The 13,853-nt window shown below is 42.5% G+C and overlaps 1 protein-coding gene across 1 annotated transcript in view; it reads right to left on the bottom strand.

The window, feature by feature from the left end:
• ARG2 (arginase 2) overlaps window positions 1-13,758 on the bottom strand; it is a 22,278-nt gene extending 8,520 nt beyond the window's left edge. The window contains exons 1-3 of the mRNA XM_055717108.1: window positions 13,558-13,758; window positions 13,387-13,459; window positions 197-374 (exon numbers count right to left, since the gene is read on the bottom strand). Of these exons, the coding sequence (XP_055573083.1) occupies window positions 197-374; window positions 13,387-13,459; window positions 13,558-13,674 (368 nt within the window). The 5' untranslated portion in view covers window positions 13,675-13,758. The remainder of the gene's footprint in view (window positions 1-196; window positions 375-13,386; window positions 13,460-13,557) is intronic.
• Between the last annotated feature and the right edge of the window lie 95 nt (window positions 13,759-13,853).

The raw sequence follows: 13,853 nt of genomic DNA, 5'->3' as shown, positions 1-13,853 counted from the left end.
TCTTAGAAGGTCAGATTTTTGTATTTGTCTTCAGCGTTTCATTCTAAAAGCCCCAGCAATAAAAGCAAAATGCTGCTACCCTATGGTATTGCCAGGAAATTACCCCAAGTGGTTCCCACTGTGCCCTTAATTAAATTTTTATACTCCAAGTGTCAACCTGCAGCATGCACCACCAATTGCTTCTAGTTCAGCTCACCTGTGATCACCTCCTATAGTCACACATCTGTGTCCAGCGGCTACTGCTCTGCTTACAGCATCAGCCAGTACCTGGCTGGCCAAACCCACTGACCGCGGATACAGTATCAGGTTGTTGTACAGTTCGTCATTGGGAACTTGAGTGAAGTTCAAATCTCCAAAGTCATACACTTGGCATCCTGGAAACAGCAGCAAAAGGAGAGTGAGTTACTGAAATAAGTGCTCAGAGAAATGTTCAAAATACAGTCCGCTCAGAAAATCAGTTGGGCAAGTATGAAAGAACCAATGGGGAAAATGCATTAATTTGACTGTTTGCGTGCCCTTGCAAACAACTGTCACAACTTCACAGATTAGAAAGCTTAGAAGTATTGTGGCTTTAGTTTAGTGATGAGATGGGACAGTCATAGAAAGTCACCTAGAAAAACAGTTTGGATTTCATTATTTCCTGGCAATTTTAACATGGAAAAGCAGAGTTTGTACTGCCATCTTCCTTCCCAATTAGACAGATCATATACAGCCTTAAACGAGCTCAGCTGATCAAAGATGCCTAGGACTACACATCTCACTATCTATGCCCGAGTCCTAACAGTTCTTTTCCATTTTCAAACCCCACAAGATTCAAGGCACAAAAGTGCCAAGTTACCAATAACGGAAATTTTCTTACAGTACTTCCAGGCAACCCCATGGAGGGTGCACTAATGCTTTGTAAGAGAACCTGTCCATTTTCTCAACACAAGATAGTCTAGAAAGCATTTTAATTCTGGGGTTTTGATCCCAACCCTCTTTTGAGATCCTATCATTGCCAGTTACAACTTAATTGGCTATTGAAGCCTGACAACATGCTGGGTCTGAGACTCAGCCTTTCTTAAAATGTCTTTCTGACTACTTTCCATGAAAAGGAGTCTTCACAGAATAGAAAATAAAGGAAACATTTTTGAGTGTTGTTTTCCTTCCTCCACCCAACTGTGAGCATACTTATTAACTGGCTGCATTTGAAGTTTTAACTCTTTTTCATACACATTATAGAGCTTATCCTTTGAAGGTCTCCTGTCCAATACCACATGCTTTCTTAATAATAGTCATTTAGCTATCAAAATCTGTAACAGTATTTCACAGGCCAGAGCCTCTCAGTTTCAGATAGGCAGTGATGAGGACTGTAACCGCCCCAAGGTATTTACAGCTACACCAACAGTGGCTTAGTAAATCAGGACCACCCAGAATACCAGGCATGCCTGTCCCATTTGTTCCTCAAAATCACTAGCCTGTTTGGAGTTCAAAGCATCCAGGCTAGAGCCTGACATTCTGCCTTTTGCCATCCTGTGCCTAACAGGGCAATTTGACACATTAAGGCAAGCAAAACAGGAAGAAACAGCCCACCTGGGGCTCTGGGCTTCCTGCTTAATGCTTTCCATTAAGCCATTAGCCTAATATCTAGGAAATGGGCTCTGTGAATTTACTTGGTAGAAGTAATGCAAAAGGAACATAGAGAAAAACATGAAAAGGACAATGGTTGAGTCACGTACGAGAAAGGCAAGAGCATACCTTTTATAGCAGGGACACAGATGGACAGATGTCAGAGTATTTGCTAGGAGAGGACATGGCAGCTGAGCACAGCTACTTAGCAAAGGATAAAATAAATGCAGTCTCAGCAACTCTGTGAGAAAACACATTATCTGCAGAGACTTAAGATAGTAAGCAGAACCATGACATACTGCTCCCCGGTTTTCAAAAGGCAACACAGGCACTCAACAGCATTGTTTTCTTCCTTCAGGCAATACCTAATTAGCCAGCAGGATGAAGGCTCTGGAATTTGGCACTGGATTTGTTTAACTTGAATGTGCTATCTGATCTCTGTGGACCACTACATATTTTTTTTTTTTACCCTATTTCATTCTGCTGCTGTGCAGAATCAGAAAAGAGCTGCTAGTTCTGAGAGATGTTCAATGAACGTCAACAATCTTTTTTTTTTATTTATGTCTTACTGCAAGGCTACTTCTCATGCACGTGCACCCTGCTACACATTTCAGTATTTCAAAGTTTGATGAAAGTACCCGAGCGTGCCCAGGAGACAAATTTTGGAAGCAAGACTTCAAGCTATCACATCATTCAATAGGTATCAAGAGCTTTTGGAGACACTGTACAAGTATTTGTACAAATACCTTTGCCATCTGTGGGAAGTAAGTCTGCAGTCTGGAGCTGCGTTCAGCGACTCACACGTTACAGAACTGCACAATATACAAAATGTTGGAAGAAAGTCCTGCCACTGACATTTTGTTGTCTTAGAGGACGTACAAGCACATCACAGTATTTTTACCCATTAAAGGATAAAATTACATCATGAAATTCCATCTTTGGATCAGTTTAAAACAAAGAACCAATCATGCAATCTTTCATAGCACTTCAGGGAACAGGTTAAGATTCTTCAGGTTATGCTCAAGGCACACCAAACATGTCAGATTCTAGGCAAGCGTGTTTAGAGAAGTATCACTTGTGTGCAAGAATTCCTTTCTTTACCCTGCCCTCCTCCCAGCCCCATCTGTAAGGCAAAAAGATATGGTTCAGCTTCTGAATAAAAAAGCTATTTATTTCTTATGATCACATCAGGTTCATACAGCTTGTACTGTATGATATGTCTGTCCGTCCATATCTACACTTTTGCGAGTGCAGAGTTCTGGGATCTTGTCAACCTTTTGCACAAACAGTACTCTCATACCACCTGCATTAAGATGTCTCTATTTTTTTTATAAAAAAGCCTAATGTCCGTTATAGACAATAGATGTCTTCAGGTTTTGTTATCATCTTCAGAAGTTTATTGTTGTTCAGATGGAGTTCATAAACCTTGTAGCAGCTTTTTTTCTCATCTTTGTGCTTCCCTTTTACTTAGGCCCACTGTTTTTATGAGCTTGACGAAGATACCTTGTTTTCCAGGGTGATATGAATGTTTTCAGCCAACTAGGCAATTAAATGTAGTTAATATCAGAAGCACACACTAATCCAGTCCTCAAACGTTACTAATGTCTTTTCTTCCTACTAGTTTTTTCATTGTGCCTAGAGTTTTGAAAGCTATGATTAGGTGGCCTTAGGGCAGGAGAGCTTAGTGAACAGACAGTACACACAAAAAATTCACAGTACAAAAATAAACCACGTATCCTGAAGTGATTAGAAGTGTGTACGTGCATATGTGCACATATACTTGTTAGGACTGACCAGATATTAGAGACAAAATGAGCATGTACATTTGTCTTAATGCTTACTGAAGAGTAAAGAAAAATAATTTGTCCGTTTATTAAAGTAGTTATTGATCTATTTTCTTAGCTTCTATTTAGAGTGCCTTAGATTAGTCTAATACTTAGACCTGAATGGTTTTCCATGTCATCTGCCTGCTTGCACATAGAAATTTAAAAAAATTAAATCTTTAAATCAAAACTTTCTCAACTACATTATTTTTTGCCCAACACAGAAATTGCTCAATGGACAGACATGCTGCAGCGCAGTGCAATCTGGTGAATCTTGCAGTTATTTAGCCATTAGCGAAAGATTTATATAATCCACCACACCAAACAATACGCAATTTCTTCGGTAGTTGAGGCACTGTGTTTTAAGATACCAATAACTATAAACAAGCAGCTTTTTAAATCAGTACAGAAAGTTAACATATAGGAGAATATACACGGGTCTTTTAAAAGACAGTAGATACAAGTTCTGAAAGCTAGGAAGAGGTGTGGACAGACACAAAAGCCAGCCTCCTTGCATTCATTAGAAAGCACTGCATCTACACCATTTGTCAGTGCTGCAGTGCAGGTCTAGCCAAGATTGAAGTTATTTTTAAATGAAGTAGTACCATACAGTACTTGCAGACTAAACACCACAGACATTTTGCTAGTAACTAAATAATATGAAATTAAATATGATTGAAATAAGTCTTTTGTTCCACTTTCAAGCTCTTAACAGATAGTATATTCAAATGAAAAATGTATTCTGTTTGATTCATCAGTCAATTATCAGCAGCGCAGCAAATTTATAACAACCAAGTCCATGCAAGTCAGCTTCATCAGCACTCTCTGCTCAAGAGATCACTTTTTGCAGTAAGGCGAGGGAAATAAATAGAAAAGAAAAAAAAAAGGCTGGATTCATCTATTGCTGGTACAGGAGCTTGGAAGAGATACGAGGGACATAAAGGTGTCAATCTGAATACAAACACACAGTATAGTTAGATAAATAAGTGCATACATGTACAAAAGTCCTCCTGTTAGTATGAATAATTAGTGTGTAAAAGCAACACACGTCTCTCCTACAGCTTAGGAGTGCAATCCTCAGTGGTTCAATGCAACCCCGAGAGCTTCATCAGACCTGCCTGGGGGCATATTTCAACCAAAAAAATGAATTCATTAGCTTGAAATATTTTTTACAGTAGATCTTTTCTAGGTCAACTTATTTTGACCAGAACAGGTTAGGGAAAGGTCACACAGGCATTCAACTAGCAGACCAGGGGATGGAGGCAGTTGTTTCTTCAGCCTGCATAGCCAGAACTTTACCTATATACATTTTTCTTAAGTAGGAGCCCAACTTGTATTTAGGGAAAAAAGGCAGAAATAAAAATTAAGAATACATTCAGGAAAATAAAGTTTCCTGCATGCCTTTTCAAATAAGCTATTAATGTAGCACTCGGGCTCAACCCCATGATGCTTTTAAGTGGGACATGAGATGCCCTGTAGCAAGTTATATGACAATGGTAATGTTCACTTCCTATCATCTGAAGCAAAATACAATACATTCAGTACGTACAGTAGGCAGCAGTTACTATAGCAAGACATTTCCCTACACAGATTTAAGAGAAAATTTTGTTCTGTAAAAGCAGGTGGCTCATATGTCTGGGGGCATTTAACTGGAAAAACATCTGGGCAGCAGCAGGGAGAGATCCCCTCCCATCCTCCTCTACTAGGATACTGCGAAGTCAGAAGCAGCAATCTGATAGTAGGAGATTTGCTTTCAAAATCCAGGCTGCCTGCTGCCATTGCCCAATGGCATGCTACTGTAAATTATAATGGCTCTCCTAGGCAGCAAGCAGCAAATGGAACAAAAGCATGTGGAACACGACATAGAAATGATCTTCTGACACTGCCTGTTTACACTGGGTATTTGTGAACTAGAGGTAAAAATAATATAAAAAAAATCCTAACTTAATGGGAAAATTACATCATTCCTTTTCTGAGTTACTAAACCCTGTTAACTACTTTCAAAGGGATCTGGAAATCCCACAGTTACTAGCTCTTACATCATAGTGTGTGTTACATAAAACTGCTCATGTGAAAGCTCCTGCAAACTGTTTTCTCAGATTACAGCCTGTTCAGTGAATCACATCAGACCGAAAGGCTTTTCAGGAAGCAACGAGTATTACAAACAATGTCTACAGACAAACTTAACGTTGTCCTTCCTGTGAACAAAAGGGCTACAAGCTGTTACCACCCTTCTTCTCAGTATAAACTCACTGACTTATGGTACAGGCTTCATAATCCCTTCTCAGTGACGCTCTTGGCTGTTGTGCAACGTGTTGACAAACGACTCAATTCATTATGACCAGTGCGTTCTGAAGCCTATTTCAAGTGTGTGTGTATCAAAGCTATACAAAGTTCATACTGATATAAAGTAAAAGTATGCAATTAGGCTAGCAAGGCTCCCACTACAACAGACTGAGACTTCAGCAGCCGAGCTTAATCGTAACCTTCTTGCTTAGAAGTTCAATACACAGCATCCAAGTCTCTTTAAAGTGAGTATCTGCTGGAAGAAATCTCCTATTAGATGCAGACATTTGCTGGCTCAGTAGGTTTCTGCCAGCTCTAAAATTTCGCTTCCTAAAACGCAAGTTCACATCTTGGTAATTTCTACCCTACCTTTTAGAATTTTGAAAGGTCTGGTTTAAAACAAGGTTTCTGTATCCATACCTGTTTAAAAGGCTTCAGCTCATGCAACAACAAGCAAACTCAATTCCAACTGCTACCCCAAGTCTGTAGTCTCAAGTTGTCCCTTACATAAACTCAGCCAAAAAAATATTTTTTTTCTGACCTCAAATTGAGCAGCCACCTCATTTCTTCTTGATAATCATTTAACTTTGATCTCTTACGAAATCCTGTGCACCTGACCTGAAGAGGTCTCCAAAAGAGTCAGTATCAGGTGTTGGGAAACGTCTGCACGTGGCTTGCATCAGAGAGGAGACATGGCTGCAGTGGTTGTGGTCTGCCACGCCTCCAACAAACCCTGCACAAGTTCTAATGCCCTTTAAATAAGCTTAACCCAGAAAGAGTTCCTGACACAAGAACACAAGTAGACACAGCCACAGGAACTCACAATACCGAAACAGCTCTCCTCAACAAGGACCTTGTGCGTTGTTACAGAAGTTACTACATTAGTTAACCCAGACACAAGTAATACTCGAGAGGAAATGAGAGCAGAATGTATCAGACATTACTGAAGTTCTCTCCCCTGCTCTTAGCAGCTGCAAGAAACTAACACCAGACCAGCTCACTTCTTCATAGTCAAATGAGAGATCTGATTTTTTTTTTTTACTTCAGTGCCTCATTCCCTGTTTTTCACCAGGTGGTTTTACAACAGAAGTGTCCACCTTCCATCCAAAAATAATCCTCTGTACCATATTCATATAAGCACATACCTGCCACAGATATCTTGGTCTTGCGAGTCCACAATGAGAGACAGGACTGAAGTGTCAAATGAGAAAGTAATAACAGATTCCATGCACCATGAAGCAGATCAAACCTCAACTCATTACCTAAATTTTCCCTCTGTCACCTCCCTTTGTGCCCCTCTCCAGTAACTCCTCTCCTTCAACATCATTCATGGTAAAAAAAACAAAACAGCATGTGATCTGAGTTTATTCCAATCCAGAAATAATTTTATGGGTGCAGAAAAATCAGGTAAGTCTCATATTAAAACTAATTTTATAATAGAAAAATATAAAGTCTGAAGGGCATCACCATAAACCCGAAGAAATACAAGACGCTCAAGAGCTCGGTTCTTTGTTCCTTGAATCTAATCTCCCTTTATTGAAGAATTAGGAAGAAATAATCAATTCCGGTTGCCCAACCTGCATAACTTTTTTACATGTATTTGAAAGTACTGAGTGAACTCTACCCCAAATTAACAAAGCTTCTTTCAAAGCCAACTTAATGGATAATGCACAACCTGGAATATGCACCAGCCAAGTGGGAGAGAAAAAACAAACATCAAATCAACAGCTAATATAGTTTTTCATTCCGAAGCAAAAATTATCACGTGGAGTCCTCCATCCATGTGGGGAAGGAAAGACAATCAGAACTGACCTACTGCAAGGAATGCTCTGACTCCATGTACTTTCACTATTGGCATTTTTCTAGAAACTTCTAAAGCTAATTGTAACCGTGCAAATATCAAAGGGTACAGCATTCAAGAAGATAAGCCATAACTGTTGTCAAAGCACACTCCTCCCCTTCTAGGGAGCTCAGCACCCCGTGCTCAAGGTGAGCTGGGCAATGAGGTCTGTTACGAAGCATCAACCTGGCACAGCCTCAAGGGGAGCCTCCCCAAAATAACTGTCCCCCAAAGCCTCAGCAGGGCTCCTCCTGCCCGCCTGGGTACGGGGCAGCTCCTGGCTGCCTTCCTGCACCGGGGGGGGAGCGGCATCTGCCCAGGATGCGCTCCAGCAACGGCATCATTTCAAAGACTCACTGCTAATGCCAGTTACAATCAGTCGATCAGTCCCTTTGACTGTGCTTTGATTTTTGTCAAACCACAGGTCTTTGAAACGAACCAATCATGGCTAATCGACATGTCAGCGGTAAACCAGGATAACAGAGCCTCTTGGATCTCTATCTCCATGTAAATGAAAAGAGGTCATTTATTCTAGTTCTGGAAATAATCTGCAGTACTACATAAGCATGTTTTACTGATGTTAAAGAGAAGTGTTTGTGCATGCTTGTGTCCAAGGGAATGAAAGGAAAAAGAAGAGGAATGCCATTTACCTGTGCTGTTTCAGTGATGGGGGGGAAAGAGGGGCAAGCAGGGGGTGGGGGTGCTTGGTTTAGGAAAAAAAAAAAAAAAAAAAAGAAAAAAAAAGGCATTTCCATTTCTGCTTTTGTAGGGCTGAAGACTTAGCTGTTAGTCTAGCAATACCTTTACGCTATCCTGATTTTTTCATGAGAATGTTCCTAGCAAATGAATAGACTTAGCTTACATCATCAGAAAGAACCTATGAACACTAGCATTTCTTATCTCAACAATGCAGATACTTAACTAAACATGCTGCTGAAAGTGCCAGCAGTTACTTAAAATTTTGGCTGTCTCCCATTTCAACTTTATTAAACAGCAGAAAATGTGACAAAAAGACTAAAAAAAAAAAAAAGACAGATCTTGACATTATCTACACAATAAATTTAGACTTTACTGGAATTCTATGGATTAGAGATATTTGACTGGCTCTACTACACTAGAAAGTCTTAAAGTTTAAAATACTGAGCTTTGAAGAGAAATTGATTTAAGAGCTAGTGCAAAACTGAACTAGATTCTAATCCAAGAATACTGAACTCCTGACAGATCTTGTTTCCAACATAAATGGATCTTTGTCAAATGAGTCTGTAGGTTCAGTCTTCATTCAACCATAGGGCAAGCAGAATTGTACAGTTTACCAGTCTTCAGGGATACAGGCAACTGTTTAAACATATTTACTGGATGGGCTGATGAAAGTTATTTTCCCAACACTGCAGCTGTAGACTGGCAAGAGTTGTATCTGCTGAACCTCAGCACCAGTTACTTCATTACGCATACCTTGGTGCATAATTGAAAGACTATTTATCTTCCTTCTAAACTCTTCACCTAAGATTTAGGTGGGAAAAGAGGAGATATACGTAGAAGCTGCTTCACGATTTATTGTTAAGACTGAAACTAACCATATGAACCATGTCGGTGAGACAGCACAGTTGAATTGCTACTTTTGGCAGCAGATGTCAGTAGGAGTCCAATGGTTTTGGGCAAAGCAGAAAAATATCTGCAGTCACATGGGTATTAGCAGTTCCATTCCTCTTTTAGAGGTTACTCCTTTCCGAGTCACTACACTGACCTCCTGAATCCTATCACTGAAGAGCTTTGTTCCAGTCAAACAAAAGAATAGTAATATGATGGTCATTCTCTTTGACAAGCCTAACTCTACTTCCATCTGTAAGCCACATGTCTCCACCATCCACTAACTTCTCAAACCAGTAACTCAGATCCAAACTTTGTTAATCAATTCTAGAATCCAAACCCAATTTTGACTAAACTCAGCAACCCAGCCACATCCAGCTCTAAATGAACAGAACAAAAAACACCAAAAAAACAAAAAGAAAAAAAAAAAGAAGGAAAATAACAATAGTCAACATATAAGAATGAATACTAAGGAAGAAATTTTATACTAATGTTCCCGTGTTAGCAACAACAGAGGTGCTCTCGGTCACCTCAAGGGCTATGGTAATTAACTCAAGAGTTATATATTACTTACAAAAATCTGAGAATGGTCCTTCTCTCCTTCAAGTAAGAGGACTAGGCAACACTCTGGATTTTCTCTGCCTAATCTGCTAGTGAACAGGAAAGGTCCAAGAAACTCTCACTTTAAAAGAACTTCATACTTTGCACCTTCTATAGCTCAAGTCAACTGCATCTGTCACTCATCTTCCCCGATTCTTCCCACTGAAAGTCCAAAAGCCTCCACATACTGCACCCATTTCTCCACCACCAGAACACCACACAGCTCTGCAAGCTTTGTACTTTTTCCTCCCCCATGCCAGGGAGTTATGCGTTGCCATTTTAATATAGCACTTCTACTTCTTTGGCAAGATGGAAAAGTCCTTTAAGATGTTAATAATTTAGTTTCCGTTAGGAAAAGCAGTAGAGGCAAACATCACCAAGGTGAATAAAAAGCCCCCCAGGCTTAGTCAGTTTTATTTTAAATTATCCCTGCTACAGACTTGCACACCCACTGTTTTTGGCTTAGGAGCTGAATTTCTGCTACACTTCTGCTACATTAACTCTCTTCCCGAGTACGCCTCAAGCTACTACCAATACGTAACAGTGTTCTCGCTGCTTCTAACAAGGGGATAAAAGTCAAGATAGTGGCTCAGATTAATCTCTGACAGTCTGGTACAGACTAGTGATACCATCTGCCTCCGAGCTCCCTCCTCATATTTCAGCCTAGGCATAAACAAGCCGTTGATAGGCAGCCATCATTTTAGGCAGCCAAGAATTTATCATACCATGTAGGTACAGTCACAGTCTCTTTCAGGGGAGGGATACCCCAAAAAATAGGAAATGGAGTAGCAGCTCGGGACACTGCCACAGGACTACCGAAGAACAGATGTTAGGGTAGGGCGAAAGGGACAGTTACATTCCCCCCCAAAGATACCAGTCAGTGAAAGCAAAATGAAAACAGCACAAAAAGAAGGTAGCAAAGGTCTACTGTTCTCACTCCCTCTGATGTGGCTCAAGCACTGCCAACAGAAGTCATTAAGTCAGGCATACAAACATTAGAAATGCCATGTGGTTGCTTGATATTCAAAGTAACAAAATACATACACATGAACAAATGCAGTCCGTGCATCTTACTGTCCGAATACTACATCTTAGGGATTTCAAAGCATGTTCATTTTATGCAGGTCAAATTGAATTTGACTATATGCATGGAAAATGAATAAATTAAACTTGACAACTTCAGGCAAACAGAAGAATCTGATCACCAGGAATTTCTTCCACTTGAAACAAGTGAGGGCAATGGTATTTGAGAGTTACTGGTTCCAAGCTTGTAATAACAAGGAAAATCATCTTACAAACACACACACACACACGTATAACAACGTCCCATTAAAATTATTAATTCTTTTACCAAAACAGATAAACAGAATATACAAATTAATGATGAAAATAATACTCTGGCTCTATCGCCTCCTTCAGTGTATGAAAAGCAAAATCCTAGTGTTAAAAAGACAAAGAAGAAAGCAGCTAAAGTTTTACTGCCAAGTTCAATGCACCACAGGAGTCCAGGCAACGGCACTAGTATCAGTCCGACAGGCAAATCTATCCTGGCAGCCCAGGGAAGAAAAACAAACAGCCCACAGCCCAAAACAATAATTTGTTAAGTTTCCATGAATAACAGATGCGAACAACAATACAAAAGGCTGCATGGTAGTGTCCTCCTCAATCTACCACCCTACCCTCAAGCAGATTGTCTTTGCAAGATAAACAAAAATTCTGTGTATGCTGGTGGCTGTCACTGTTCCAGGACAGGCCCTCACAGCAGAACCTGTTACAATCCATGTACAAGCCATCTGAACCTCTTCGTAAGAGAGCTGCTGAGATTTAAGCAGCAATAAACATCGACACTGACTGAAAAAACCCTACCCCAGTGGAAGAATGCATCAGCAACAGGAAACTGAAACTGCAGGAGGAAGGTATCTCAGAACCTTTAAAAATTGTAAGGGAACAGCAAGAAAACACCTCCATGGGCATTACTGACTAATGAGTAAACAGTCCATAAGCAACTAACACTGAAATTACTTTCCACCTTCCACTTACTTTAGCGTAACCTGCTTCATTTCTATCCCCACTTCTTGTTACTAGAATCCAGAAAGGGCTTGTATTCTCTTTTCTTTCTGCCTTCTCCAAGTTCCTACTGAAGTGAGCTTCTGTCATAATAACGAGGGTTTTTTCCTAGTTCTGGGGTTTGGGCTAAAGAATTCTTACAAAATTGAAGTATTAGATTCAAACTACTTAAACCTCAAGCCTTCCAGTACAAAATTCTGTCATCAATAAAAAAAGTAAACTGCCTACAGCCTTGTCTAGAATAACACCCTCCTTTTGTACTTTCAAACCTGGTAACTTGTTAGTTTTACATAAACTCAGTAACAACCAGACCTGCTTTTACTGCAGTATGTAAGATCTCTTCTACACACCCTCTCCTGTGTTATATGTATAACATATTCTGCGTTATAGAGAGGTTATAGATCATGCTCACTAGAATTCAAGCACTGCCAAGGATGGCACACATCAACTTTGCACAAAACTAAGACAGGAAAAATAATATCTACTCCTCTGAATGCAAACTGGGACTTTTTGGCTTGTGAATCATAAGATACGTGGGATACGCTTACAGAGCTGCACAGAACAATAGCTTCTGTTTTAAAGAGGTATTAAAATTCAGAATTAAGCTTGCTAGAGGGTTATTAGCAATTATCTTTCCTCTGCATGCATCTAAACCCCGCTGACGCTAGTCACACAGAGCAGAAAAAACAGTTCTGTGGTCCACCCCTGCGATCCATCCATCGTACAGATTTCTGTAACGCTTTTTAGATTAAAGGTTCTCCAAGACTGAGTTCAGCTTTACAAGTGCCTACCCCTCACGTCTTACTTCTAATAACCGTGATACAGTATTCTGCAGGTCTCAGCTTGTAGAAGCAATAGATATAAAAAGCTGAAACACAAATAAGCGCATAGATTTGCTTGAATAAGAAGTGGTGACAGTGAAAAGACCAGATTTCCATTCACACAGTGCTGTCTGCAAGCGTTTTCAAAGCAAAGCTTCAGACACGACTTCAGTACGCAGATCTGAGGATTTGCCAGAAAGTTCTTACTTTCATCACTTGGAAGCATACAAGTATTTCAGAAACGAGCTAAGTAGCTGGTAACGAATTTGGAAAAGAAAACACACGATGTGAGAAATGGAGAAGCACAGCCAAGGCTATGACTTGACTGGATACACCGAGCGCACGTAACGTTTTGAATGGCCCCTGCTTCTCTAGCGTCTCTTTAAGCCAAGCGGGAAGAGCACGGGCTCCATGCGCCGGCAAAGCGCCCGACGTGCCGGGCGGGAGCCCCCAGGCAGCCGCCCCCGGGGGACCCACCTCTCTTTGTTCCGGGGCGACCCGGCACGTTCCCCCCCACCCGCGGCGGCATCGCCGTACCCCGGGCACGGCTGGCCCTGGGGCGCTCCGGATTCCGTCATCCCCAGAGGGAACCGTCTGCACCAGCTCATCCCGCCCACCCCCCCCCGGGCCGGCGGCAAGCGGCTGAGTCACGCTCCGCCGAAGGGAGCGGTGCGGGGCGACCTGCCCGGGCGGGGGAGGATGAGGGCAGCACCGCCGGCCCGCCGCCCCCCACCCGCCCCCCGCCGCGCCTCACCGAGTCCGGCCAGCCGCTCCGCCAGCCCCGCGGCGCGGAGGGTAGCAGGGCCGTGGTCCACTCCTCGCCGCTTCTGCGAGACAAAGAGAAGGGAGACGCGTCAGCCAGCGCCGCCCGCCGCCAGGTGCGCGGCCCCGGCCCCGCCCGCCGCCCCGGCCCCGCGGTGCCCACCTGCCCCCGGGACAGCGGGGCGCCCACCAGCGCCACGGAGCGCGCCTGCCTGGCCGGCTGGAGCCGCGCGTCCGCCGGCCTGCGGAGGAGCCGGGCGAAGCCGCCACGCAGCGCCATGGTGCCACCCGCCGCCGCCTGGCACCGCCGCCGCCCGCGCCTTTTAACGGGCCCCGGCCCCGCGCGCCGGGAGCCGGCTCCCGCCCCCGCCCCTCACACCCCCGCGCCACCCGGCCAACGGCAGCGCGCGCGCCCGGAGGTGTGTCCCGCCCCCCCCCCCCGCGACGCACGCGGCTCAG

This window comes from Falco cherrug, chromosome 7 (genome assembly GCF_023634085.1).
Source record: "Falco cherrug isolate bFalChe1 chromosome 7, bFalChe1.pri, whole genome shotgun sequence".
Lineage (NCBI taxonomy): Eukaryota > Metazoa > Chordata > Aves > Falconiformes > Falconidae > Falco > Falco cherrug.
The sequence above is the reverse complement of the archived record's forward strand: the minus strand, read 5'-3'. Positions and strand labels throughout refer to the sequence as shown.